Consider the following 27760-nt stretch of genomic DNA (forward strand, 5'->3'; position numbering starts at 1 on the left):
CATCAGGAAATCCACCACTAGGATTCTCTGATGCCGGCCAATCTTTCAGATTTATAATTATCGCCATTAATTGAAATAATATTATCACTCATTAATTGCACACCATTGTAATCTGTCAGATGCAGCGTAAAGATTTGCAGAAATAGTGGGTACTTACCTTTTCTGCAGACTGAGCAGTCCCAAAAAATATTGGAATGAAGGCCAACCAGACAATGCAGGTGGTATACATGGTAAATCCAATAGGCTTGGCCTCATTGAAGGTCTCTGGAACCCCTCTGGTTTTGATGGCATACACGGTACAGGTGACCATGAGGAGCATGCTATATCCCAGTAAACAGATGAGGGAGAGATCGGAAATATCGCACTTGAGGATCCCACGAGCAAACCGCGGATTGGCAGTCTTTTGGTCATCGTAGTCGATGTAGGAGTGGGGTGGGTCGGTAATAAACCAGATGCACACTCCCAGCAGTTGGACGGAGGTAAAGCTGAAAGTTATCATGAGCTGCGAGGCTGGACTAATAAACCTGGGAGCAGAGACCGACTTCTTGCCTTGCTCGAATATCCGATATATCCTGTTGGTCTTGGTGAGCAGAGCTGCGTAGCTGATACTCATTCCCAGCCCAAGGAAGATGCGTCGCATGGAGCAGATGGTCACGTCGGGCTCCGCTATCACCAGGAAGGTAATAGCGTAGCAGAGGAAAATCCCCGTCAGAAGCACATAACTTAATTCCCGTCCGGATGCCTTGACTATCGGTGTGTTGTTGAAGCGTACGAAGGTAACGACGACAAACAGTGTGGCGATGATCCCAATAATTGCAAAAAAGACTGGTGCCACCGCCCAGGGGGAGTACCATTCCAGTTTAACGATGGGGATTGGGTGGCATTCTGTGTGGTTCTCATTGGGTCTCATGTCAAAGCGGCAGACCTTACAATTGTACTTATCCACCTGGTATTGGTAGCCATCACACAGTTCACAGTGCCAGCAACAAGGAATGTTTTTCACAATCTTCTTTCTCTCGCCTGGTTTACACGGCAGGCTGCAAATTGACACCGGGATATGTCGCAAACTGGAGGGCCATTTCATGGTACGAGTCTGAAACGGGAAAAAAAAAAGGAAATTATTCAACCCATTTGTGGCCATGTTGTAAATATAGTTTAGTTGAGTTTACTTTATTGTCACGTGTAACGAGGTACAGTGAAAAGCTTTTGCTGCGTGTTGACCAGTCAGCGGAAAGACTACATAATTACAATCGACCCATTCACAGCGTACAGATACACGATAAAGGGGATAACGTTTAGTGCAAGCCAGTAAAGACCGATCAAAGGTAGTCCAAGGGTCTCCAATGAGGTCGATAGTCGTTCAGGACCGCTCCCTAGTTGTGGTAGGATGATTCACTAGCTGGGAAGAAACAGTCCCTGAATCTGGGCGTGTGCATTTACAGACTTCTGTGCCTTTTGCCCAATGGGAGAGGGGAGATGTAGGAGTGGCCAGGGTGTGGCTCGTCCTTGATTTGCATAAAGCTTTAATTTTTAGATTTATTTCTTCTGCTTATTTTTTTTGTTCTGTGTCCTCTATCACATGAGTTTTAGAAGCTGTGTGCTCCTGCGATTAAAATTGAAGTATTTCTCAATATTTCTGCTTTTCCAGATCTTGCAAAAGTTGAATGTTGTCTCCCTTATTTTTGTATTCTATAGCTACTAAATCTCAAACATTGTTCAGATGTGCTTGTTTTATAGTAAAAAAAAGTCTGGTTGGAAACCAGATCATTGTGCCAATAGCAATAATTTTAATGTATCTTTAATATCATTAATTCAGTAAACGATGAGAGACAATATGTAGCTTTTTTGTTACAGAGATACAGCCTTGAAACAGGCCCTTCAGCCCACTGAGTCCATGCCAACTATCGATCACCCGCTCGCCCATGTTCTATGTTACGTCACTTTCTCATCCACTCCCTACACGCCAGCGGCAATTTTGCAGCGGCCAATTAACCTACAAACCCGCACTTCTTTGGATGTGGAAGGAAACCCATGTGGTCATAGGGAGAACGTGCAAACTCCACGTTGCCAGCAGCCGAGGTTCGGATCAAACCTGGGTTTCTGACGCTGTGAGGCAGCAGCTCTACCAGCTGCGCCACTGTGCCCGAGTGGCATATGGTTGTTAACATTTTAGAAATTGGAAACCTCTCTTCTCAAAGTCAGTCATCTTGTTATGGAAACACAAGGGGAAATTGTTTGGACACTATCCTCACAAAGCTCTCACCAATGGATCCTGAGGCTACAAATAAATCACAACCTTCTTGCTAGCCCAGTCATTCATGCTTTGTAGTGTGGTGAACATAATGTGAAAAAAAGTTACAGATGTACTTGTTTTAAGTCCTGTGCCTGACATACTTTTGTGACATATCAGTCATTACAGTTCGACATATAACACATTGTTACAGGTGCCAAGCAGTTTTACAAGAAAAACGTAACTACCTGTCTTTAACATGGAACCTGAACATGCCAGTGAAACAACGGAGTCAAACAGCACAGAACCAAGCCCTTTGGCCCAAGTTGCTCATGATGACCAAGATGCCCCATCAACACTTGACCCACCTACCTGCCTTTGACCCATATCCCTCTAAACCTTTCCAATCCATGTACCTGACCAAATGCATTTTAAATGTTGTCATAGTACCTGCCTCAACTTCCTCCTCTGGCAGCTGTTCCATCTACTCACTCCCTCAGTGCAAAAAAGTTTCCCCTCAGGTTCGTATTAAATCATTCCCCTCTCACCTTAAGTCTATGTTCCCTGGTTCATGATTCCCCTACTCTGGGTAAAAACTCTGTGCATCCACCCCTACTTATTTCCCTCATTATTTTGAGGTGATCTTGTACACCTCTACAAGATCACCCCTGATCCTCATACGTTCCAAAGAATAAAGTCCTAGCCAGCCTCATCTCTCCCTGTAGCTCAGGCCCGCAGGTCCAAGCAACATCCTCGCAATTCTTCTTTGCACCCTTCCCAGCTTAACGACCTCTTTCCCACAGCAGGATGATCAAAACTGAACACAATACTCCAAATGTGGTCAAGAGCTGCAATTACCCGGAATTATCCAATGGCAAATAAAAATAAACGCGGGTAAATAGTGAACTTTGGTAAAGATGTTTTGCGCATGGAACTAATGGACATGAAGCAGGGACCTCAGTTGGTGCGCAACCCTATACTGCTGTCCTGGCTGCAACGTTCTAATGCGATACATGCTTTGGAAACTGGCTCTGAACACGGGAGCAGGTCTTTACTGAAGAGAGAAGGACCACTCCAGTGTGAGTTTAACGATTCAGATGGTTCTGAGCCCACTACCTTGGAGCCTGCCAGTGGAGTAAGCAATACCATTTTTATAATGTTCCCAATGTTTTCCATCTCAAAGTCAAGCCGTGGAATGGAGTAAGAATGGAGAGAGTCAGGTGGACCTAAATGCAATGATGAAGAAAAAAGGAACTGCAGATGCTGGTTACAAAAAGAGACACAAAGTGCCGGAGTAACTCATCTCTGGGAAACATGGATATGCAATGTTTCGAGTCTGAAGAAGGGTGCTGATCCGAAACGTCACTTATCCATGTTCTATCGGGATGATGCCAGACTTGCTGAGTTACTCCAGCACTTTCTGCCTCTGATTGCAATGATCACTGCATCTCCTTGCGCGTTCTCTCTGAGACCATTCCCATTGCCAGTCCAACATGTGTGGAGTCCACTCCAGTGATCCACTCTGTATTTGTGGGATCATCTATCCTCAAACAGCATTGTACATTAGGCAGCAGATACCACTGGAGATTGTGTAGTAAAGTTTCTGCTTCATGCATGATATGGCAGTTAACATGCACTTGCTGGCCAGAGGCGTACAGACACCGAATACAGTACAGAAATACTCTCTTGCGGCCTTAAACCAAATTGACCAGACCTCGAGACCCCGGTTCGATCCCGACTACGGGTGCGGTCTGTACGGAGTTGTACGTTCTCCCCGTGATCCGTGTGAGTTTTCCACGGATGCTCAGGTTTACTCCCACACTTCAAAGACGTACAGGTTTGTAGGTTAATTGGTTTTGATCTCATTGTACATTGGCCCTCGGGTGTGTTGGATAATGTTAGCATTTGGGGATTACTGTTTGGCGCGGACTCGGTAGGCTTAGATACAAAATAACTTTGTTTTAAACGAGGGCCATCTGACTGGCCACTGATAGTGTTGCCCTTATGTTGAACCGTCCACTGGCAGCTTCACAGTTCTGCTCGACTGACTCTCAGCAATCCAGTTAGTCATCTGTGGTAGTTAACCGACTGATATATCACCGTCTGCAGCTTGGAATGGCCCAGACTGGTGCCCTTGGTCTTGTATGATTTATGATTGTGCTTGTGTATAGTATAGTTTTACTGGATTGTCTGTACCATAAAATAATTCCTTGTACCCAGGTATACACGACAATGAAGTCCTATTGAACGTCAATAGAGCCTGTTTCCATGCTGTTTGACTCCGTGATTCTACAACGAAGGAAAGGCAATTGCGTTCAGACACAATTAAATTCAGATACATATATACATCAGGAAACAAAACAGCATGATCTAAAACTAGATGACCTAATCTCTATAAACAATAGACAATAGGTGTAGCAGTAGGCCATTCAGCCCTTTGAGCCAGCACCACCATTCAATGTGATCATGGCTGATCATTCTCAATCAGTACCTCGTTCCTGCCTTCTCCCCATACCCCCTGACTCCGCTATCCTTAAGAGCTCTATCTAGCTCTCTCTTGAATGCATTCAGAGAATTCGCCTCCACTGCCTTCTGAGGCAGTGAATTCCACAGATTTACAACTCTCTGACTGAAAAAGTTTTTCCTCATCTCCGTTCTAAATGGCCTACCCCTTATTTTTAAACTGTGGCCCCTGGTTCTGGACTCCCCCAACATTGGGAACATGTTTCCTGCCTCTAACGTGTCCAACCCCTTAATAATCTTATATGTTTCGATAAGATCCCCTCTCATCCTTCTAAATTCCAGTGTATACAAGCCTAGTCGCTCCAGTTTTTCAACATACGACAGTCCCGGATGTTGATTTAAATTTAGGGTATTAGTAAGGTTCGGCAGACCAGACCTTCAGAAGGCTGATCATATGGCAGGACTCATTGCCAGTGCAGAGGGAGTTTTGAACAGCACCTGGTCTGTTAATGCAGCATTGCCTTTGAACATAATGTGCATCTGCCCCTCTGGCACTGCACTGCAGAAAAATTGGACTGATAGCATTCAATTTCCACAGGCAGCCTCCTTATTTACTGCCAGAACCCCAACAAAGGAGCAGTGAAATCCCTGGACAAATGGCTGAAAAAACATTTTCTGAATGAAAAAATATACACAACTGCTGTAATATTTTAATAGATTCTAATACTGAGAAGAGTACAGTGATGATTTTCTGTGGACCTCTGATTCTATTGCTCCTGTCTTTGGCAGTAGATAAGGTACCGATTCTAATCAAAGACACAAAGAGCTGGAGTAACTCAGTGGTTCAGGCAGCATTTCTGGAGAGCATGGATAGGTGACATTTTGGGTTAGGAATCTATTTCAGACTGACTCGTCTTCTTCTGTAGGTTCCCGATACGAAACGTCACCTATCCGTCTTCTCCGGAGATGCTGCCTGACCCGTTGCATTACTCCAGCACTCTGTGCTTTTATTTGTAAACCAAGCATCTGCTGTTCCTTGTTTCTACCTGTTGTAATTAACCAGGAGCCAGAATCATGAATATCAATCAGGGACCAGTGTAGTCAATTGGACCACAATGACATAATCTAACTAGAAACTAAGAACTGCAGATGCTGGTTTATGAAAAAAGACACAAAGTGCTGGAGAAACGGAGTGGGTCAGGCTGTCTGATATATTTACATTGCCTCTCTGGTTCTGCAATCAATCACAGAACAGGCTTTGAAACACTACAGGAATTCACATCTAAACAGAAAAAAAAGCATTAACTTTACACAGCAATACATTCTCTTCCCCATCCAGTAGCAGATGTGAGTACTACAAATCCAGATTAATGGACTCTATAATCTAGTTCACAGCATTGTTAATTTTGACTATAAAAATTAACTTGCATTATATTGCATTATATTTGATGTATACCATGTCAACTTGGCTGCACACAGCTTGTCAACAGTACAGTGGAAAACAGTCGTGGAATATAAAGCCATATGGAGTGAGATGGTCATTAGAATTCATTTACACTTAGGAGTACAGGTACATAGTTCCTTGAAGGTGACGTCACAGGTAGATAGGGTTGTCATAAAGGCTTTTGGCACATTGGCCTTCAACAGTCAGAGCATTGAAGAAATAGAAGTTGGGAGGTCATGTTGCAGTTATATAAGACTTGGTGAGGCCGCATTTAGAGTATTGTGTTCAGTTCTGGGCACCATGTTATAGAAAAGATGTGGTCAAGTTGGAAAGGGTACAGAGAAGATTTACGAGGATGTTGCCAGGACTCGAGGGTCTGGAGAGCTACAGAGAGAGGTTAAGCAGGCTTTTCCTTGGAGCACAGGGTAATCTTAGAGAGGTGTATAAAATGATGAGAGGAATAGATCAGGTAAAATGCACAGAGTCTCTTGCCCAGAATAGGAGAATCGAGAACCAGATAGGTTTAAGGTGAAGGGGAAAAGATTTAATAGGAATCTGAGGGGTAACTTTTTCACACAACAGGTGGTGAGTGTATGGAACGAGCTGCCAGGGGAAGTAGTTGAGGCAGGGACTATTGCAACATTTAAGAAACAATTAGACAGGAACATGGATAGGATAGATTTAGAGGGACATGGGCCAAACGCGGGCAGGTGGGACTACTGTAGATGGGACATGTTAGTCAGTATGGGCAAGTTGGGCCGAAGGGCCTGTTTCCACGCTGTATGACTCTATTACTCTCTCTATGACTCTATGTTGAAGACTTTTTTTGTAATCCATTGCTGACTCACTGGTCAGCACGGACTCGGCGGGCCAAATGACCTGATTCTACACTGCACCTCTAAACTAATCTAATCTAATCCATCCTGACGCTGTCAAATAATACTGTGTTTCATTAAGTGACCTGTTAGGATCTAAAACATGTTGAATTCCAGCATTTTTGAACAACAAAAGAAGTGGCATTAGCTGGTCTGTAATCTTTTGTTTCCTTCCGAATTTATTACATAACATTTATTAACTTCCAATTCACATTGGATTGGTTCCAAAATTTCACTGCACCTCTTAATATTTTATATAAATTTCTTGTTAATATTCCCCTATATTCCTCGAAGAGATCCCTTTCCCCTTCCCCCACTCACCATCAACAACACCACAGTCACATCTGTGGAGTCATTTAAGTTCCTTGGAACCATCATTTCCAGGGACCTTAAATGGGGGGCCACCATCGACTCCACAGTCAAAAAGGCCCAACAGAGGATGTACTTCCTGCGGCAACTGAAGAAACACAATCTGCCACAGGCAATGATGGTCCAATTCTATAGTGCTATCATTGAGTCCGTTCTCACCTTCTCCATCATGGTCTGGTTTGGCTCAGCCACCAAGCACGACGTCCGGAGGCTGCAACGGATCATTCGCACAGCTGAGAAGGTTGTTGGCTGCAACCTTCCCCCCATTGACGAACTGTACACTGCAAGGGCCAGGAAGCGAGCGGGCAAGATCATCTCTGACCCCTCTCACCCTGGCCACAAACTCTTCGAAGCACTTCCCTCTGGAAGGCGACTCCGGACTGTCAAAGCAGCCACAGCCAGACATAAAAACAGCTTTTTTCCACGAGTGATAGTTCTACTCAAAAACCAAAGTCTGTAGTCTCTTTTTTGCTCTGGTTTATTTTCACCCACATGTTTAGACCGTAATGGTGTATCCTTATTGTTTTGATGTGTTTATGCTTTATTCTTAATTGTTAACTGTATATTTGTGTTGTCATTTGTGAGCAGAGCACCAAGGCCATTCCTTGTATCTGCATACTTGGCCAATAAACTTATTCATTCATTCATTCATTCATTCATTCATTCATTCATTCATTCATTTATTCATTCTATAATCTTTCTTTGTTCGCCTTCACTGTTTTTGCTTATTTCTTGCTGATCAATAATATTCTTCCAGTCCTTATCAATTTTAGAACAATGATGTTTCTTTTTCTTATCTTGTGCTATCTTTAATCTCTTCCCTTTATGCGTAGTTTTTCCCTTGTCTATATATTTCTGGATGGAATTCACATTTCAAAACATTGCTAGATGCTCATTAACGAGTAAACCTTTCAATGGATTTTTCCACACAAGATCAATACTCCCTTCATGCTATTGTTGGCTCTACTGTGTTCAAAATTCCAGTTTACAACAGATCTCAGTCTCCAAAACAGCTTGTAAACCTCTATCAAAAAAGACACAAAGTGCTGAAGTAACAGCAGACCAGGCAGCATCTCTGGAGAACAGAGGTAGGCGATGTTTTCTCCTATTAAAGGACGTACCTTTAGAAAGGAGATGAGGAGGAATTTCTTTGGTCAGAGGGTGGTGAATCTGTGGAATTCAAGACCTATTCCAGCACTTTGTGCCTTTTTTTGGTAAACCTGCTTCTGCAGTTGCTTGTGTCTCCATAAATTTAAATAATTTCTGTGTTCACCATTCTCCAGAGGATTCCAGATTTACAGATCACCAATGAACCCTGTCTCTATAGGTTTAAGACAACTATTTTCCTAGTAGACTCTGTGATTTATTGATCCAGTAAATAGACAATAGACAATAGGTGCAGGAGTAGGCCATTCGGTCCTTTGAGCCAGCACCACCATTCACCGTGATCATGGCTGATCCTGCACAATCAGTACCCCGTTCCTGCCTTCTCCCCTTATCCCCTGACTCCGCTATCATTAAGAGCTCTATCTAACTCTCTCTTGAAAGCATCCAGAGAATTGGCCTCCACCTAGTAAACTAGGGCGGCACGGTAGCGCAGCGGTAGAGTTGCTGCTTTACAGCGAATGCAGCGCCGGAGACTCAGGTTCGATCCTGACTACGGGTGCTGCACTGTAAGGAGTTTGTACGTTCTCCCCGTGACCTGCGTGGGTTTTCTCCGAGATCTTCGGTTTCCTCCCACACTCCAAAGACGTACAGGTATGTAGGTAAATTGGCTGGGTAAATGTAAAAAAATTGTCCCTAGTGGGTGTAGGATAGTGTTAATGTACGGGGATCACTGGGCGGCACGGACTTGGAGGGCCGAAAAGGCCTGTTTCCGGCTGTATATATATGATATGATATGATATCATGAACATCATCTGTGAACACATCCAACAATCTACTTTTGCCAACTTGATTTGGCCATTCTTTAGTTTAGTTTAGAGATACAGCGTGGAAGCATGCCCTTCGGCCCACTGAATCCGTGCTGACCAGCGATTCCTGTACACTAGCACTATTCTGCATACTACGGACAATTCACAATCTTTACCGAAGCCAATTAACCTACAAACCTGTATGTATTTGAAGTGTGGCAGGAAACTGGAGCATCGGGTGAAAACCCGTGCGGTCACAGGGAGAACGTACAAACTCCATACGGACAGCACCTGTAGTCAGGATCGAAAACGGCTCTCTGGAGCTGTAAGGCAGCCTCTACTGCTGTGTCACTGTGCTGCCCCAGATATCGGAGCAGAATTGGGCCAGTCAGCCGATTGAGTCTACTCTGCCATTCAATCAGGGCTGATTTATTTTTCCCTCTCAACCCCATTCTCCTGCCTGCTCCCCATAATTCTTGGTGCCCCTATTAATCAAAAAAAATGATTTGGCTCAGGACTTATTTCTTGATTCATTCTTAATTTCCTCCACAGATGCTGCCTGACTCACTGAGTTCCTCCAGCAATTTAGGACATTTAGGACTGAGATGAGGAAAAACATTTTCACCCAGTGAGTTTAGAATCTGTGGAACTCTTAGCCACAGAAGGCAGTGGAGGCCAATTCACTGGATGTTTTCATGAGAGAGTTAGATATATCTCTCAGGGCTAACAGAATCAAGGGATATGGGGAGAAAGCAGGGGAACGGGGGACTGATTTTGGATGATCAGCCATGATCATATTGAATGGTGGTGCTGGTTCGAAGGGCCACTACTCCTGCACCTAGTTTCTGTTTCTCTGTTAATTTGTGTTTTGCTCCAAGCTTATGTTCCTAAAAATGCAGACACTCAATGCACATGTTAATGCTGGAGATCTCATGTTCTCGATCTGACAACACACCAATGAAGCATATTAGGGACGCAACATATTGTGCCCAAAACATCATACAAACACACATATGCTGCTGTGAAAGCTAGTCTAAGCCCTCTAATTAGAATTTAAGAGATGCTTATTATTTGAGTAAATAAAATCTGGTGTTATTTTTATTCCAATATTTATTCCCTTTTGGAACCTTTGCAATTTGATGCATAGTTTTTTTATGCAGTTGACGTGTCACTGACAAGCTCATTTGTTTCATTCCCAATTTATTTTTGCTTATCATTTAAGGTCAGGGGTGGTGCAGTGGTAGAGTTGCTGCTTTACAGCGCCAGACACCCAGGTTCAATTCTGACTTTGGGTGGTGTCCGTACAGAGTTTGTATATTCTCCCCAAGACCGAGAGGGGTTTTCTCCCGGTTCTCTGCTTTCCTCCCACACTCCAAAGACGTACAGTCAAGTCAAGTCAAGTCAATTTTATTTGTATAGCACATTTAAAAACAACCCACGTTGACCAAAGTGCTGTACATCTGATTAGGTACTAAGGAAAAAATGAAACATACAGTGGCACGTAAACATAACAGCACATACAAAACAGTTCACAGCGCCTCCTCAATGAGCCTCAAACGCTAGGGAGTAGAAATAGGTTTTGAGCCTGGACTTAAAGGAGTCGATGGAGGGGGCAGTTCTGATGGGGAGAGGGATGCTGTTCCACAGTCTAGGAGCTGCAACCACAAAAGCGCGGTCACCCCTGAGCTTAAGCCTAGACCGCGGGATAGTGAGTAGCCCCAAGTCGGCCGACCTGAGGGACCTGGAGTTAGAGAGGTGGGTTAGAAGATTTTTGATGTAGGGGGGGGAATGTCCATTTAGGGCTTTATACGTGAATAGGAGGAGCTTGAAGTTCATTCTGTACCGTACAGGGAGCCAGTGGAGAGAGGCCAGAATCGGCGTGATGTGGTCCCTTTTACGGGTACCCGTCAGGAGTCTCGCTGCGGCGTTTTGGACCAGTTGCAGGCGGGACAGGGAAGATTGGCTGATCCCAGTGTATAGGGAGTTGCAGTAGTCTAGGCGGGAGGAAATGAAAGCGTGAATGATTTTTTCAGTGTCGTCGAATTGGAGGAAAGGTTTGATTTTAGCTATGGTACGAAGTTGGAAGAAGCTGGCTTTTACCACAGCGTTGACTTGCTTGTCAAATTTTAATGCAGAGTCAAATATCACGCCGAGGTTTTTGACATGCGGTTTGACTAGGCAGGATAGGCTTCCAAGACTGCCTGTTATCGATTTGATGGAGTCGGGGGGGCCGAATAGGATGACCTCAGACTTGCTCTCGTTTAATTGGAGGAAGTTCTGTGCCATCCAACATTTTATGTCCTCAAGGCAGTGTAAGAGGCTGTTTAAATTTGACTGGTTGTTGGGTTTCAGGGGGAGGTAAAGCTGAGTGTCATCGGCATAGCAGTGGAAAGAAATGCCATGCCTTTGAATGATTTGGCCAAGGGGGAGCATGTATAGAGAGAAGAGAATGGGGCCTAGGATGGAGCCTTGTGGAACTCCGCAGGAGAGGCTAGCTGGAGCAGAGGAATAACTGCCTATGTTGATGGCGAAACTCCTATCTTTGAGGTACGAAGCGAACCAGCTCAGGGCAGTGCCATCAATGCTAACCGCGTACCGGAGACGGTCAATAAGGATGGTGTGGTCCACTGTATCAAACGCTGCGCTGAGGTCGAGAAGGAGCAGGATTGCACAGTCGCCGGTGTCGATGGCGAGAAGCAGGTCATTGTGTACCTTCAACAAGGCAGACTCTGTGCTGTGGTGGGCTCTGAAACCTGACTGGAAACTTTCCAGGATGGTGTTTTGGTGTAGGTAGGGCACTAATTGGTTTAGAATTGCCTTTTCAAGGACTTTTGACAGGAATGGCAGTTTGGAAATGGGTCTGTAGTTGCTAGGCAAGGTGGGGTCTAGGTTAGGTTTTTTTCAATAGGGGCTGGACCACCGCGTGCTTGAAACAGGTTGGAACAGTGCCAATGGCCAGAGAACTGTTGATAATAGAGAGGATGCTGGGACCGGCTATTGCAATGACATCCTTCAGGATTGTAGGTTAATTGGCTTTGGTTAAAAATTGTAAATTGTTCCTAATGTGTAGGAGGATAGAGCTAGTGTGTGGGGATCACTTGTCAACGTGGACTTGGTGGGCCGGAGGGCCTGTTTCCGTGCTGTATCTCTGAACTGAACTAAACTAAACAATCATATAATTTGACCTTTGTCGTCTCCTGAAATGTGAGTACATGGAATTCTTAATGTACCACTTCTGATTTAGCTTCAAGCAGAGCACATTGCCATGTCACAAGCAAACATCTGCCAGGACTTTTGCACGATTAGAATGGACAGCTTCACATTAAACACCTGCCAATGGGGCGAAACCAGTGAGGCGAATCTCTCAAAAAAATTCACAGCAACTTGTTGCAGCTAACTTCTGACAAGGGGTCTGAAGAAGGGTCCTGACCCAAAACGTCAACTATCCATGTTCTCTGCAGATGCTGCCTGACCTGCCGAGTTACTCCAGCACTTTGTGCCATCTTCTGGAAACCAGCATTTGATTAGTACAGGTGTCAGAGGTTATGGGGAGAAGGCAGGAGAATGGCAGGGGTTAGGAGGGAGAGATAGATCAGCCGTGATTGAATGGCGGAGGAGACATGATGGGCCAAATGGCCTAATTCTACTCCTATTCCTTGTGACATGAGCATCTGCAGTTCCTTGTTTCTAAAGAGATATTTGGACTGGCACATGGATAAGAAAGGTTTGGTAATATGGGCCACATGCAGGCAGATGGGGCTAGTGTAGATGGGGCACCTTGGTCAGTATGGGCAAGTTAGGCCGAAGGGCCTGATTCCATGCTGTATGACTCTATGACTATTGACAAGGGGTCTTTGATCTGAAACATTCACTTTCTTTAATCAAGAGTGCTACTTTACTTGATGAGTATTTGCAGGATTTTCAGTATTTCCTTTAGATTAACAACATCGGCATTTATTTTTTTGATTTTCCATAACCTACAGATGCTGTTGGCTCAAATTGAAATTCCTTGCATTGTGTATTTAATTCTTCCATTACTTTGAATTTTCAAGTGATGCTTTGATATTTATATGTGCTAATTAACTCCGTTGGATTGTTCAATTTCTATATCATGTCTTGTGCTATATCTCCAAGGGTGACCAAATTTCAACCAATTTAATATGGTCCTAATTCATTTTTATCTTCCAACAATGTTTATTTTTATGGCCATTTATTATTCGCATTGCTGAATCATTTTGATGAGGGCCAAAATTGGATCTGCCAAATGAAAAAAAGTGGCAGAACACATTTTGTTTTATTGATGGGAGCCATCCCAATGTTGGTCAATCTTACATTGTTAAATGTTTCATCAAGATAAATGGGTTTATCATCTCGACACCTTTTGACAATTCCTTTGTTGAGAGATAGAGCATGGAAACAGGCCCTTTGGCCCACTGAGTACATGCCAACCATCGATCACCTATTTTCACTAATTCAAAAGTCAAAGTCAAGTTTATTTATAAAAGCACATTTAAAAACAACCCACGTTGACCAAAGTGCTGTATGTCAGAGCAGGCACTAAAAACACAATAAGAAACAGGCGTAATTCTGCGCTATCCCACTTTCTAACCCACTCCCGACACACTGGGAGCATTTTTTACAGAGGGCAATTAACCTACAAGCCCGCATGCCTTTGGAATGTGGGAGGAAACTGGAGCACCAGGAAGAAACCGGAGCACCAAGAGTAAACCTATGCCGTCACAGGGAGAACATGCAAACTCCACATGGACAGCACCAAAGAATACAGAATACAGAATACAGAACTTTATTGTCATTCGGTACCGAGATACCGAGATACCAAAGATATCATTCGGTACCGAGATACCAAAGGTCAGAATTAGACATAGAAACATAGAAAATAGGTGCAGGAGGAGGCCATGGCTGATCATCCCCAATCAATACCCCGTGCCTGCCTTCTCCTCATATCCCTTGATTCCACAAGACCTAGAGCTCTATCTAACCTGGGTCTGTGGCACTGTGAGGCAGCAGCTAGACCAGCTCTGTTGATTATTAGAAATAAGAAGCAAAATGGGAAAACTTAAATGAATGTACTGCTTTTGCACAAATTTGAAGCCATTCAAAGCAGTCTAAATTATGACATACATAACGTGTCATCAAAGTTTACTTCTGCACAAGAAACAAGACAAATTGATAAGTTTGTTTGAAATTTGCAAGAATGAAAACAAGGATTCCTAAATGTTACCTTTAATTAACAATGAATATGAACACCATGGAAAAGATTTAAAGTTAATTAAATGCAAATTAATGTAACATTTTCAAAGAGGTTTAGGAAAATAATTTTTTAAGCGTCTGTGGCCGAGATAGGTGGATATATGGCTTTATTTACAACTGGATATAGTAACCAACTTTTCATGATATATTGCCTTTAATGTCATAGGTTGTCCTCGATAGTTTACAGAAGTACTATCAATCCAAATTTGATCAGATACACATCAGAGAACAGTCGCACAGGCAAATTCTTGAGGAAGAGTGGGCAGCAGGGTGGTACAATGACAGTTGCTGCCTTACAGCACCAGTGACCCTAGTTCGATCCTGATTACGGGTGCTATCTGTGTGGAGTTTGAACGTTCTCCCTGTGACCATGTGGGTTTTCTCTGCGTGCTTTGGTTTCCTCCCACATTCCAAAGACATATATGTAAATTAGCTTCTGTAAATTGTACCTAGAGTGTAGGATAGAACTAGTGTACAGGTAATTGTTGATCAGCATGGACTCGATGGACAAAAGGGCCTGTTTCCATGCTGTATAGTTTTAGATTTAGATTTAGAGATACAGCGCAGAAACAGGCCCTTCGGCCCACCGAGTCCGCGCCGCCCATTAACACTATCCTACACCCACTAGGGACAATTTTTTAAAAACATTTGCCCAGCCAATTAACCTACAAACCTGTACGTCTTTGGAGTGTGGGAGGAAATGCATTCAAGCGAGAGCTGGATAGAGCTCTTAAGGATAGCGGAGTCAGGGGTATGGGGAGAAGGCAGGAACGGGGTACTGATTGAGAATGATCAGCCATGATCACATTGAATGGCGGTGCTGGCTCGAAGGGCCGAATGGCCTCCTCCTGCACCTATTGTCTATTGTCCCTAACAAACACGCACGCAGGTCACAGGGAGAACGTACAAACTCCATACAGACGACGCCCGTAGTCAGGATCGAACCTGAGTCTCCGGCGCTGCATTCGCTGTAAGGCAGCAACTCTACCGCTGCGCCAAACTAAACTAAACTAAGGGGAATACTTTAAGGAGAGTCTTAAAAGAAGAGAGACAGATACATAGAGGTGGGGAAATTTATCGAATAGATTCTCCAGGTTAGGGGTTTGGCTGTTGAAGGCATTGCAGCGAATCAATTAGAAACCATGTCAGAATCAAGAGAGGTAGTGATGAGGTGGAGCTGTGTGTCACCTGTTTATGTGTGACTCAGGGCAGTGTCATTGACAAATGCTGTGGAGTGCAGCTTATGGACAAGAGAAAAGGCATAATCAGAGTCAAATTCTCAGGGATTGACAGAACGTATGAAGCTTAAGTGTCCATCCAGGACTAGCCAGCAACGTTACGAGTCAAAACCAAACTTGGCAACCTCAACATCATATAAATAAAAGAACAGATGAAGTTGTATTAATATCTGAGATACAAGGGTCTGTGGATGTCTATTTTTTAAATGTGTGATTTGGGTTTGGGGCAGCACAGTTGGTAGAGCCACTGCCTCACAGCGCCAGAGACCTGGGTTTGATCCTGACCTCGGGTGCTGTCTGTGTGGAGTTTGCACGATCTCCCTGTGACTGCGTGGGTTTCCACGGGGTGCTCTGGTTTCCTCTCACATCCCAAAGATTTGTGGGTTTGCAGGTTAATTGATCCTCTGTAAATTCCCTCTAGAGTGCAGGGAGTGGACAATAAAGCAGGATAACATAGAGCTAGTGCGATCGGGCGATCGATGGTTGGCGTGAACTTGATGGGCTGAAGGGCCAGTTTTCATGCTGTATCTCTAAAGTCTTAAGTTCAAAGCTCCAAAAAGTGACAATGATCATATTCAGCAAATACCTATCAAAAACTAACAGATACACTAGTCGTATAATAGTTTCATTTGGTATATTTGTTTGTATTGTATTCTGGTGATGGGTTCTGTTTTGTTTTATTGCATTGTAAATATTGTTTTTAAATAATTGAATACCTAACAGAATGAAAAAAAAACTAACAGATACACTGGAATGAGCCCCACCAACCTGGCCAGCCTTCCTACCATTGAACATAAAGATATAATCTCGAGTCTTTCATCTGCATGATATCGTGATACAGAATGTCACAAATCCTCAACAGATAATCACTCAAATGGTTCGATATTTGTGTCAAGGGAAAGCAGGTCTGGTTCAAAGGCACAAGCTGATGAACATTAAAAGTTGAAGGTGTGATGATAAAGGAGACTGCAGAATAAAATGTCACGATACTGCAGGGCAGTAATATTTCATCTCATGACTCCAAGCACGACACAAATACTGAGACACAGCTGAACCTAGAAAGGAAAACCCGCAGACTCGCCAAGCCTGGATGGGAAGATGATTGAAGGGAGAAGATAATGGTCATAGATAATGGGACACCACTGGTATTTAACGGGGAAATAGAGCAGCCACCAACTAATCAAACAGGCTGCACTACAAAAGCAGTTTGACCCAAAGGAGCAGCTATCTCCTTCTTTGTGAAGTTGTCAGCAATTTATAACACCATAAACCTATCCTTGTTGGGTCACAGTGCAGCATCAAACACTGAATATAATTGAGCTGTTCTGCAAGCTGATGGAATGAACTCTGGCCTCTCAAAGGTCTCACAATGGTGTACAGCGTGAGGACATGCACTCCTTGCCTCAATGCTGAGGGGAATAAAAATAATAAGGCTATTAGACCCTTGTGTGTTGATGAACAAATTAAAGGGTGGCACGGAGGCAGAGCGGTGGAGTTGCTGCCTTACAGTGCCAGAGATCCGGATTCATCCTGACCTCGAGTACATCCAGTGACGGCCTCCACATCCTTCTGTAGCAATGAATTCCACAGATTCACCACCCTCTGACTAAAGAACTTCCTCCTCTTCTCCTTTCTAAAGGTACATCCTTTTATTCTGAGGCTATGGCCTCTGGTCCTAGACTCTCCCACTAGTCAGAAGGTGGTGAATTTGTGGAATTCATTGCCACAGACGGCTGTGGAGGCCAAGTGGATGTCAAAATTTTAAGGCAGAAATAGATAGATTCTTGATTAGTACAGGTGTCAGAGGGAAAGATAGATTAGTCATGACTGAATGGCAGAGTAGACCTGATGGGCCGAATGGCCTAATTCTGCTCCTATAACATCTGAACTTAGTGGAAACATCCTCTCCACATTCACTCTGTCCAGGCCTTTCACTATTCGGTAAGTTTCACTGAGGACCCCCTCATCCTTCTAAGCATCCTTCTGAATAAAAACGGGCATGCCACTTACATTTAAACGAAGCTTGTTTGCCCATTGTCCAATGACTGTATAAGTCCGTGTGAAGTTGTCCTTGACTTGGTACTGGTAAATATCGTAACGGCCGGGGGCATCGCCATTTTCATCGAAGGTCACAGGGATTCCTGCGCTTCCTGTGGATAATGAGAGAAGGAATGGTTATATTTGGTTGTAGCTTGGTCAAGTTAGGCCGAAGCACAAATTGCTTGCCTTGCGCGTTTCTAATTAAGTGTTTTTCCTCTCATTTCTGAAGCCCATTGAAATATTTCAAATGTACTAATAGCAAAATCCACAGAGGACGTATCAGCGTAGAGGGCGACACAGTGGCGCAGCAGTACCTGCCTTAATTACCTCCTCCTGCAGCTCGTTCCACACACCCACCACCCTTTGTGTGAAAATATTACCCCTCAGTTTCCTATTAAATCTTTTCCCCCTCACCTTGAACCTATGTCGTCTGGTTCTCGATTCCCCTACTCTGGGCAAGAGGCTCTGCGCGTCTACCCAATCTACACCACTATAATATCATCAATTACATCAGACAAAATGTAGAAACAAGGAACTGTAGATACTGGCTCACAAAAAAAAGACACAAACTGCTGGAGTAACTCAGCGAGTCAGTTGACATCTTTGGAGAACATGGCTGGGTGATGTTTCAGGTTGGGACACCTCCACTGGGTCTGAAGAAAGGCCACGTCCCAAAACGTCACCTATCCATGTTCTCCAGAGATGCCTGCCTGACTTGTTGAGTTACCCCTGCACTTTGTGTCTCTCAATCCAGTAGATTTATGGCAGCACAGCGGCAGAGCTGTTGCCTCAGCGCCGGGGACCCGGGGTCATTCCTGACCTTGGGTGCTGTCTGTGTGGAGTTTGCACGTTCTCTCTGTGACCGTGCCCGAATGCTCCAGTTTCCTCCCACGTTACAAAGAAGTGCAGGTTTGTAAGTTAATCGGTCTTTATACATTTTCTCTAGTGTATAGGAAGTGGATGCGAAAGTGGAGATAACATAGAACTAGTGTGAGCAGGTGATCGATGGTTGGCATGGACTCAGTGGGTTGAAGGGCCTGTTTCCATGCTGTATTTTTTAATCAATTCAATGGAACAGTTTGGGTACCAGAAATTTGTTGTTCACAGATCACTCTCAATTTGGAATATGGAACAAAAATTTTCTCTTATTATATTTAAGTGATAAAAGTAAATAAATAAACACAAAATTCATTATTTTTTTAAACTTGCATTTCCAGATGAATGCATTGGTGATGCAGCTGCATGCTTGTGCAAATTCACAATGCAGACCATTTTCTACTAATGCAACTATCACCCCCTTCCCATGCCGTGGGGTGTCAGCTGCACTTACACATCATTCACATTCATATTCTTAAGGGGGGGGGGACAGAATTAATAGGAACCTGAGGGGTAATGTCGTTACACAAAGGGTAATGGCTGCATGGAACGAGCTGCCAGAAGAGGTGCTTGAAGCAGGTACTATCGCAACGTTTAAGAAACATTTAGACAGGTACGTGGATCGGACAGGTTTAGAAAGATACTAGACAAGGGCCCAAACCTCTCCTGCATTGGTGCAGCACCCTGTCCACCCCCCCTCCCCTCTCTCCTCAACCCCCCCTCCTCCCCCACTCCCCCTTCCCCCTCCCTCCTCCCCTCCCCCTCCCCCTCCCCTCCTTTCAAACTTTAAAATGTGAATGACAAAAAATATAAGACCGATTTCAATAAAACTACTTGCATTATCATTAAAGTGACAATGGTGAGTAAGGTGGGCCTAAAATTGTCGCGCTATCGTGTACCGTTTTGGCAGAAGTTCAGTCACAAACAAGATAACAAATGAGAGTTTTAGTATATAGATGGGACAAAAGCAGGCAGGTGGAACTAGTGTAGATGAGACATGTTGGTCGGTTGAGCAAGTTGGGCCGAAGGGCCTGTTTTCACACTGTATGACTCTATGACTATCTCTAACGAGCCATTTTACTCTCTGTATTTCTGATGCCGTAAGGTACCACAAATTATTCTTTCCTGTTGCTCGATCCCCAATAGTTTTACCCTTTCTTGCTAAATTTTAAGCTCTTCTGACTAACTTCTACCAGATCAATGAAAAAATCTAAAGAAAGGTCCCGACCTGAAGCCTCACCTATTCATGTTCTCTAGAGATGCTGCCTGACCCGTTGAGTTGCCCCAACATTCTGTGTCTATTCTTTAACCAGCATTTCCAGTTCCTTGTATCTACATCCCATGAAGATAATGTTTTATTCCAATCATTTGCTGTTTACAGCTTGTGTCAAAACAGCACTAAATCTCTCTCCACAGATTTCCCTGACCTGATGGGTATTTTGGGCAATTTTTAACTTAATCATGATGTCTAGAATCACACAATTCCATGTTTCTCATTCTCTCTTTTGTATTCATTTATATCCCTCCATGTACACATTCCTCAGACAGGTTAACTTAAATTAGCAAAACTTCCTAGCCTCCTTCAGCCAACATCTGTGTCAATCGTTTTTTTCGCTGCGGCGGTGGTAGCAGTAGAGTTTGGTGCAGCGGTAGAGTTGCTGCCATACAGTGCTTACAGCGCTAGGGACCCGGGTTCAATCCTGACTGCGGGTGCTGTCTGTACGGAGTTTGTATGTTCTCCCCCTGGCCTGCATGTGTTTTCTCCGAGATCTTCGGTTTCCTCCCACACTCACTTAATTGGCTTGGTATAAGTGTAAACTGTCCCTAATGTGTGTAGGATAGTGTTAATGTGCGGGGATCACTGGTCGGTGTGGAATGGGTGGGCCAAAGGGCCTGTTTCCCACTGTATCTAATCTAAAAAATCTAAACAAAAAGCCCTCAAAGCCTTTTAGTCTTTGACATTTCCATTCTGAGAAAAAGGTTCTGACAGACAACCCTATTCATGACTCTCAAAATGTGATATACTTCTGTCAGGTCCCCCATCAACCTCTGGCGTTCCAGAGAATACTATCCCAATTTGTCCAACCTCTCCTAGTTAATACCCCCTTAAATTGGCCTCATGGTTGCCATTGACACTGTGGGCCAAAGGGCTTGTTCCAGTGTAGGAATGTACTGCATGTGCTGTTTTATACCGAAGATAGATACAAAATGCAGGAGAAACCCAGCAGGTCAAGCAGCATCTCTGGAGGAAAGGAGTAGGTAACATTTACGGTCGAGACTCTACTTCAGACTGAGAGTCAGGGGAGAGGAAAACTGGAGGTATGTACAGGTACAGAACAAATCAGAGCCGGCACCGATGGCCAAGGAGCCCACAATGGTCCATTGTTGGCTGTGGAAAAGCTGAGAACGAAGGGATACAAACAGTGAAACTAGCAGCATGACTAGGCAGGGGGAGGGATTGAGCAAGAGGGAATGCAATGGTTACTTGAAATTAGAGAAATCAATATTCATACAATTAGGTTGTAAGTTGCCCGAGCAAAATATGAGGTGCTGTTACTGCAATTTGCATGCGGCCTCACTCTGATAGTGGAGGAGGGCCAGGACAGAAAGGTCAGTATGGGAATGGGAAAGGGAGTTAAAATGTTTGGCAACATTTTATATACAAGTGAGGCTTTTTTAATGCACAATGTCAAAATACGTTGACCATTTTGAAAGGAAAGCTTTATCTTATGGATACCTACAGTATAGTTTAGTTTAGGTTAGAGACACAGTGTGGAAACAGGCCCTTTGACCCATCACTAACCAGCGATCCCCGCATACTTACACTATCCTACACACACCAGGGACAATTTACAATTATACCAAGCCGATTAACCTACAAATCTCTACATCTTTGGAGCGTGGTAGGAAACTGGAGATCCCACAGAAAACCCTTGCAGGGAGAACGTACAAATTCTGTACAGACAACACCCATACTAAGGATCAAACCCGGATCTATGGCGCTGTAAAGCAGCAACTCTACTGCTGCTCCACAGTACAGTTCAATTACTGTTAAAGCTCATGTGTAGAAAGAATCACTAGGCACACATTACTGAAGAACCTAATTTAATGAACAGTTTGAACTATATCTGTTTTGTAACATTGCAATTTGTTCTGGATTTCTAATTTGTTTGGATATATGTTGTTTTATTTATAGCAATAGATTGAAAAGCAAAGCTAAGTACATTACAGTGAAAGGCTGATCAGCAGGAACAACACGTCCTTAAAAGAACAAAAACGCTAGTTTATTCCAGTGTACCAATTATTTTGACTTTAAAGAATGACTGGTCCAATTTTGATTAAGTTGGTGGAATAATTCTTCAGGAAATACTATTCATTATTTTTTAGGGGAATTCAGCAAAACAAATCTTTCTATACTTGCCAGTGCAAACTGATTCTTGAGCCTTTGTGAAGACCAGTAGTTTATCTGGTAATTGTTACTGGCAATACATGAGAGGCTTTACTGCCAACTGTAAATCTTCTCTAAATTGATCTTGCACTGTGACATATTTTTCATCCACAGTCATTCTTAAGCAGCAGGTAGACACTGGAATGTTAGTTACCTCGAGGCATGAATGGCAATGCTCTGTGTATATATTTCCACACCATTTTAAAAATATATTAATTTGCTCTTTACAAATTTTAATCATTTGTTTTCTCTTTTTGCTTTTTGTGTTCCGTAAGTCTTTGACTATCCCAAGGATTTAGACTTTAGACTTCAGAGATACAGCGTGGAAACAGGTCCTTCAGCCTACCGAGTCCACGCCAACCGGCGATCTAATTCTATCCTTATACACTCGGGGTAATTTGCCAAAGCCAATTAACCTACAAGCTTGAATATCTTTGGAGTGTGGGAGGAATCCGGAACACCCGGAGAAAACCCACGCGGTCACAGGGAGAACGTGCCAACTCCGGACAGACAGCACCCACGGTCAGGATCGAACCCAGGTCTCTGGCCCTGTAAGGCAGCAACTCTACCGTTACGCCATTGTGCTGCCCAACATGGCTTGTATTTAACAGACCAAAATCTAGGTCTCCTCCAACACACTTTCCTTTGACGTATTTTCACTGTATTTCAAATCCTTTTCAACGACTGGATTAATACATGGTACAAAGTCATTTATAGGTCGGGCTTTTTGCAGAAAAATGTCAAACGTTTTTATTCCGACAGCTGTTGGCAATGTCATTCATTGGTCACATTTGTTGGATTGCAATGAAAAGTGATGAATAAATATCTGACATTTGGAGCTACAGTGATCTAATCTCAAGATGGCTCAAGTCACTGACATCAAGTCACTGTAGCTCACTGTCATTTTAGTTTATCAAACTCTCCCTTGGAAAGTGTGAGGATTATTGGCTCATGTTTGTACATTGAATTGAGTATTCATATAAAAGCTGAAATTTGACGTACACTCTGAATTTTAAAATGGTTCTATCTTTGAATGAGCCATTGATTCTGATGATTATTGATGATTTTATTAAAGGTGTTCAAGGCTGACATAATCAAAGGTAGTCAGATCATCATTCTCAAGGTGGAAATACCCAACACTAGAGGGCATAGCTATAAGGTTAGAGGGGAAAAGTTTAATGCAGATGTGCAGGGCACTTTTTATTACACAGCAATGGGGCTGGAACCCATTGCCAGGGGTGGCCGTGGAGGCAGATATGATAGTTTAAGAGGCTTTTCATGAGAGGGGTAGATTGGGTATACTCATAGAGTCTCTTGCCCAGAGTAGGGAAATCAAGAATCAGAGGAAATAGGTTTAAGGTGAGGGTGGAAAGAATTAATAGGAGCATGAAGGGTAACTTTTTCACACAAAGATTGGTGGGTGTATGGAACGAGTTGCCAGAGGAGATAGTTGAGGCAGGCACTGTTGGAATGTTTAAGAAACATTTAGACAAGTACATGCATAAGACAGGTTTAGAGGGATATGGGCCAAACGCAGGCAGGTGGGACTAGTGTAGATGGGACATGTGTAGGCAAGCCTGTTTCCATGCGGTAATACTCTATGACTTTTAGAAAGGCACATGGAAGTGCAGGAAATAGAGGGATATGGATCATGTACAGGCATGTACATTAACCTGGTATGTACATTATCATAGTGGGCCGAAGAGGCCATTCCTGTGCTGTACTGTTCTATGATACCTATGATTCACTGGCAAACAAGCATCCTCTGGCACTGTAATCCTGAGGTAGATGTGAAACGTTATTTGCCATGGGACAGCACAGTGCCGCATCTGGTAGAACTGCTATGTCACACACCAGAGAATTGGGTTCGATCCTCACCTGTGACCGCATTTTAATCAAATTAAAACAAAATGATTAGATGATCTTGCATTAATAGTTGAAGTTAATTCAGCTATTTTTCCAAGGAGGGATAAAGGAGAAAATTATCACCATTCACTGAGACTAGCTCCTACTGTTCTGATTCAGTGCGGAATGCTGCTCAAAATCCAACTTAGAACTTGACCACAGAATCAACAATACTGCTTCATAGCAGCACTATGAGAACAACATTTAAACATATAATTTAAAAAGCATTTGGACAGGTACAATCTAGACAGGAAAAATCTGGAGGGATATTGGGGAAATTATTCCAGCGTAGATGGGCATCGTGGTCGGCATGGACTGAAGAGCCCGGTTCCGTGCTGTATGACTCTGTGGCTTTATTTTAATTCTTTGCTCCGAACCTCAGGTGCTGTCTGTACGGAGTTTGTTAACGTTCTCCCTGTGACCATGTGGGTGTTCTCCAGGTGCTCCAGTTTCCTCCCACACTCCAAATTCGTGCACGTTTGTAGCTTAATTGGGCTTTGGTAAAGATTGCAAATTGCCCCTAGTGTGGGGGACAGTGCTAGTGTACAGGGATCGTGGTCTGCGCAAACTCCGTGGGCCGAAGGGCCTGTTTCCTCGCTGTATCTCTGAACTAAACCTGTCCCCTTTGCCCGCATTTGACCCATTTCCCTCTCAACCTTTCCTACCCATGTGTCTTTTAAATGCTGTTGTAAATGTTTTGGAATATTTACATAAATGGAAATCCTTGACTATTTTACTCATTTTCTTTAACCTAGCAGATTGTGCATGTAGATAACATTTGAGAGACTCATTGTTAAAGTGTGAACCTGCATACAAATTGTTCAGACCCTTTGAGTCATGTGGAAGGTAGGATAGGACTGCCCTGTCTGTGCCAGATGACCACAGATGTACTATTACTTGTAGGTTATGTAAGGAAATGGTAAAGAAGAATACATGGCAGCTTTCTTTTCCCTTAAACTCAAGGTACTAAGAGCAATTATAGTGCCCTTATTGCAAATCTGGATAGAATCAACCAGCGACACAGAGTGGGAATTGAACTTGAAATTTTCCATTGGGACCGTGTTCATGAATCCACAGCGTACTATAGTGTTAGCAATTATCATGATCCTGATTCATAATGGTTCCCTCCTCCTTACGCCTGCTCTCTTAGCACCGTGTAACTCTGCTACCTAATGTACCAAAAAATCAATGAATATGCCTAATGGATATTAATTATGCGAAGGCTGCAATAAAACACCCTCTACATTATTAATCAGAGTCATTAAATGGCTCAAGGAATAGCAGTACTTAACTACCATTTTGTATTTACAATAGATGCAGACTTGTACAAGAATATGGTAATACGTCTCCAAAGACGTACAGGTATGTAGGTTAATTGGCTGGGTAAATGTAAAAATTGTCCCTAGTGGGTGTAGGATAGTGTTAATGTACGGGGATTGCTGGGCGTCACGGACTTGGAGGGCCGAAAAGGCCTGTTTCCGGCTGTATATATATGATATGGTGGATTTTCCCAATGGGGGTGATTGGCTATGGTCATTGAGCCTTCCAGTGTCAGGGCCAGTGATTTAAAATGGAGGGAGGTTTAACATGCTATCTTCTTATTCTTCTCAGTTTTTAGCTCTAGTTATTGAGATACAGTGTGGAAACAAGCACTTAGGCCCACCGAGTCCACGCCGACCAACGATCAGCCGTACACTAGTTCTATCCTACAAATGAGGGGCAATTTTCAGAAGCCAATTATCCTACAAACCTGCATGTCTTTAGAGTGTGAAAGGAAACCCACAATCCCCAAAGAGCGTGCAAACTCTGTACAAACAGCACCGATAGTCGGGATCAAACCCGGGTCTCTATCGCTGTAAGGCAGCAACTCTACCACTGTGCCATAATACTTTAGATAGTTACTTTAGATAGTTCCTCTGTCCCTCCCTTCCCCTCCTCCTTCCCAGATCTCCCTCTATCTTCCTGTCTCCACCTATATCCTTCCTTTGTTCCGCCCCCCTGACATCAGTCTGAAGAAGGGTCTCGACCCGAAACGTCGCCCATTCCTTCTCTCCCGAGATGCTGCCTGACCTGCTGAGTTACTCCAGCATTTTGTGAATAAATCTACCGCTGTGCCGCTGTGCCTAAATGTGTCAATGACTGCACACTACAAAAAGCTATTTTGTCAGTGAAGTTACAGGGAAATATATGGAAAAGCAATAATTGTTTCAATCCTTGTTAAATGCAGTGTTCAAAGGCTAAAAAGAGACTTTCTTGTTGCAATTCACCATTGCAAATTGGTTGATTTGCAGGTTGTGGTAGATGGTGGAGATGTGGTGGGTTCTGAACAGGCCATTGTGAGATTACAGCTGAGGCAGGAGGCAATGGATGGGGCAAATTGACCAGTTGTTTGTGAGTTTGCATGCTTCGTCTACTGCTTATGCCTTGGCACTTGGATTGGCAGTATAATATATATTTCACTTGCAAACTTGAAATTGAAGAATCGTTATCTATAGTTAAATTAATTATTGCTAATTCAGGATGTACTAGCCGGCTTTTTTGTGAGATCAAGGACACTAAAGCAAAACTTTGAATAAAAATAAATGCTTTGAGCCAGTCATTTCCCATTTCAGAGCTGCTACTCTGTGTCAAAAATCAATCGATTGATTGAAAGATTAAATTGATTGAAAGATACAGCATGGAAACAAGCCTTTGGCTCACCGAGTCCACCAGTTCCATGTTATCCCACTTTCTCACCCACTCACTGCACAAGTGACAATGTAAATGTGAACCTGGGTTCAATCCTGACCTCGGATACTGCCTGTGTAGAGTTTGCACCTTCTCTCTGTGACCGTGTGGGTTTCCTCTAGGTGCTCCGGTTTCCTCCCATATTCTAAAGATATGCGGGTTTGTAGGTTATTCTGCCTCTGTAAAGTTAACCTACAAACCTGCACGTCCTTGGAGTGTGGGAGGAAACCGGAGCACCCGGAGGAAACCCACATGGTCACAGGGAGAACGTGCAAACTCTACACAGGCAGTATCCGAGGTCAGGATTGAACCCAGGTCTCTGGCGCTGTGAGGCAGGAACTCTACCAACTGCGCCACTTTGCTGCCACCATCTTTATAGATTTATCTGCTATTTGCATAAAGCTTTGCCAGAACTTCAGTATATGCATGGAAAGAAAGTTCAGAGTCACAAACATATCTAACCTACTTTTTCTCATGTATTTGCAAGTGAGATAAAACCAATCTAAAATGGCCAAAGAAAATAAAACCAGCATTGACATATTTGCAAAGGTACCTTTTATGTCCTTACATTTTTTAACTTTAAAAAATAGACTGTATTCATATTTTTAAAAAATATATACAAAACAAAAACTGTGTGAAAACTCTTCATATATTCTCACTGTCTGTACATTCAGTGGTGTCACACTCATTTGTGTTCGCACCTATCTTCACACAAACCACCCTTGCCATTCATGTGGTCTGCTGGGGTGATATCCCTGCCCTTTGAGGGGTAGTCCCATGGGACTCTGCCCCCCAATGTCCAGCAGCGGAAGGAGCCTAGACTGTGGTCCTCCCCCACAGAACCTTGGCGTTGGCTGCACCGAGCTTCAGTGCGCACCCTCAGCACGTACTCCTGCAGTCTGGAGCGGGCCAGTCGGCAACATTCCCTGACAGACATCTCGCTCTGCTGGGAGACCAACAA

General features: G+C 43.6%; 1 protein-coding gene across 3 annotated transcripts in view; it reads right to left on the minus strand.

Annotated features, from left to right (window-relative positions):
• Positions 1-27760, minus strand: part of LOC144605433 (metabotropic glutamate receptor 4-like) — an 808110-nt gene that overhangs the window by 185939 nt on the left and 594411 nt on the right. For all 3 annotated transcript variants that reach the window (XM_078420690.1, XM_078420688.1, XM_078420691.1), the window contains exons 8-9: positions 17814-17953; positions 158-1093 (exon numbers count right to left, since the gene is read on the minus strand). In XM_078420690.1, the coding sequence (XP_078276816.1) occupies positions 158-1093; positions 17814-17953 (1076 nt within the window). The remainder of the gene's footprint in view (positions 1-157; positions 1094-17813; positions 17954-27760) is intronic.

Source organism: Rhinoraja longicauda, chromosome 24, assembly GCF_053455715.1.
Source record: "Rhinoraja longicauda isolate Sanriku21f chromosome 24, sRhiLon1.1, whole genome shotgun sequence".
Taxonomy (NCBI): domain Eukaryota; kingdom Metazoa; phylum Chordata; class Chondrichthyes; order Rajiformes; family Arhynchobatidae; genus Rhinoraja; species Rhinoraja longicauda.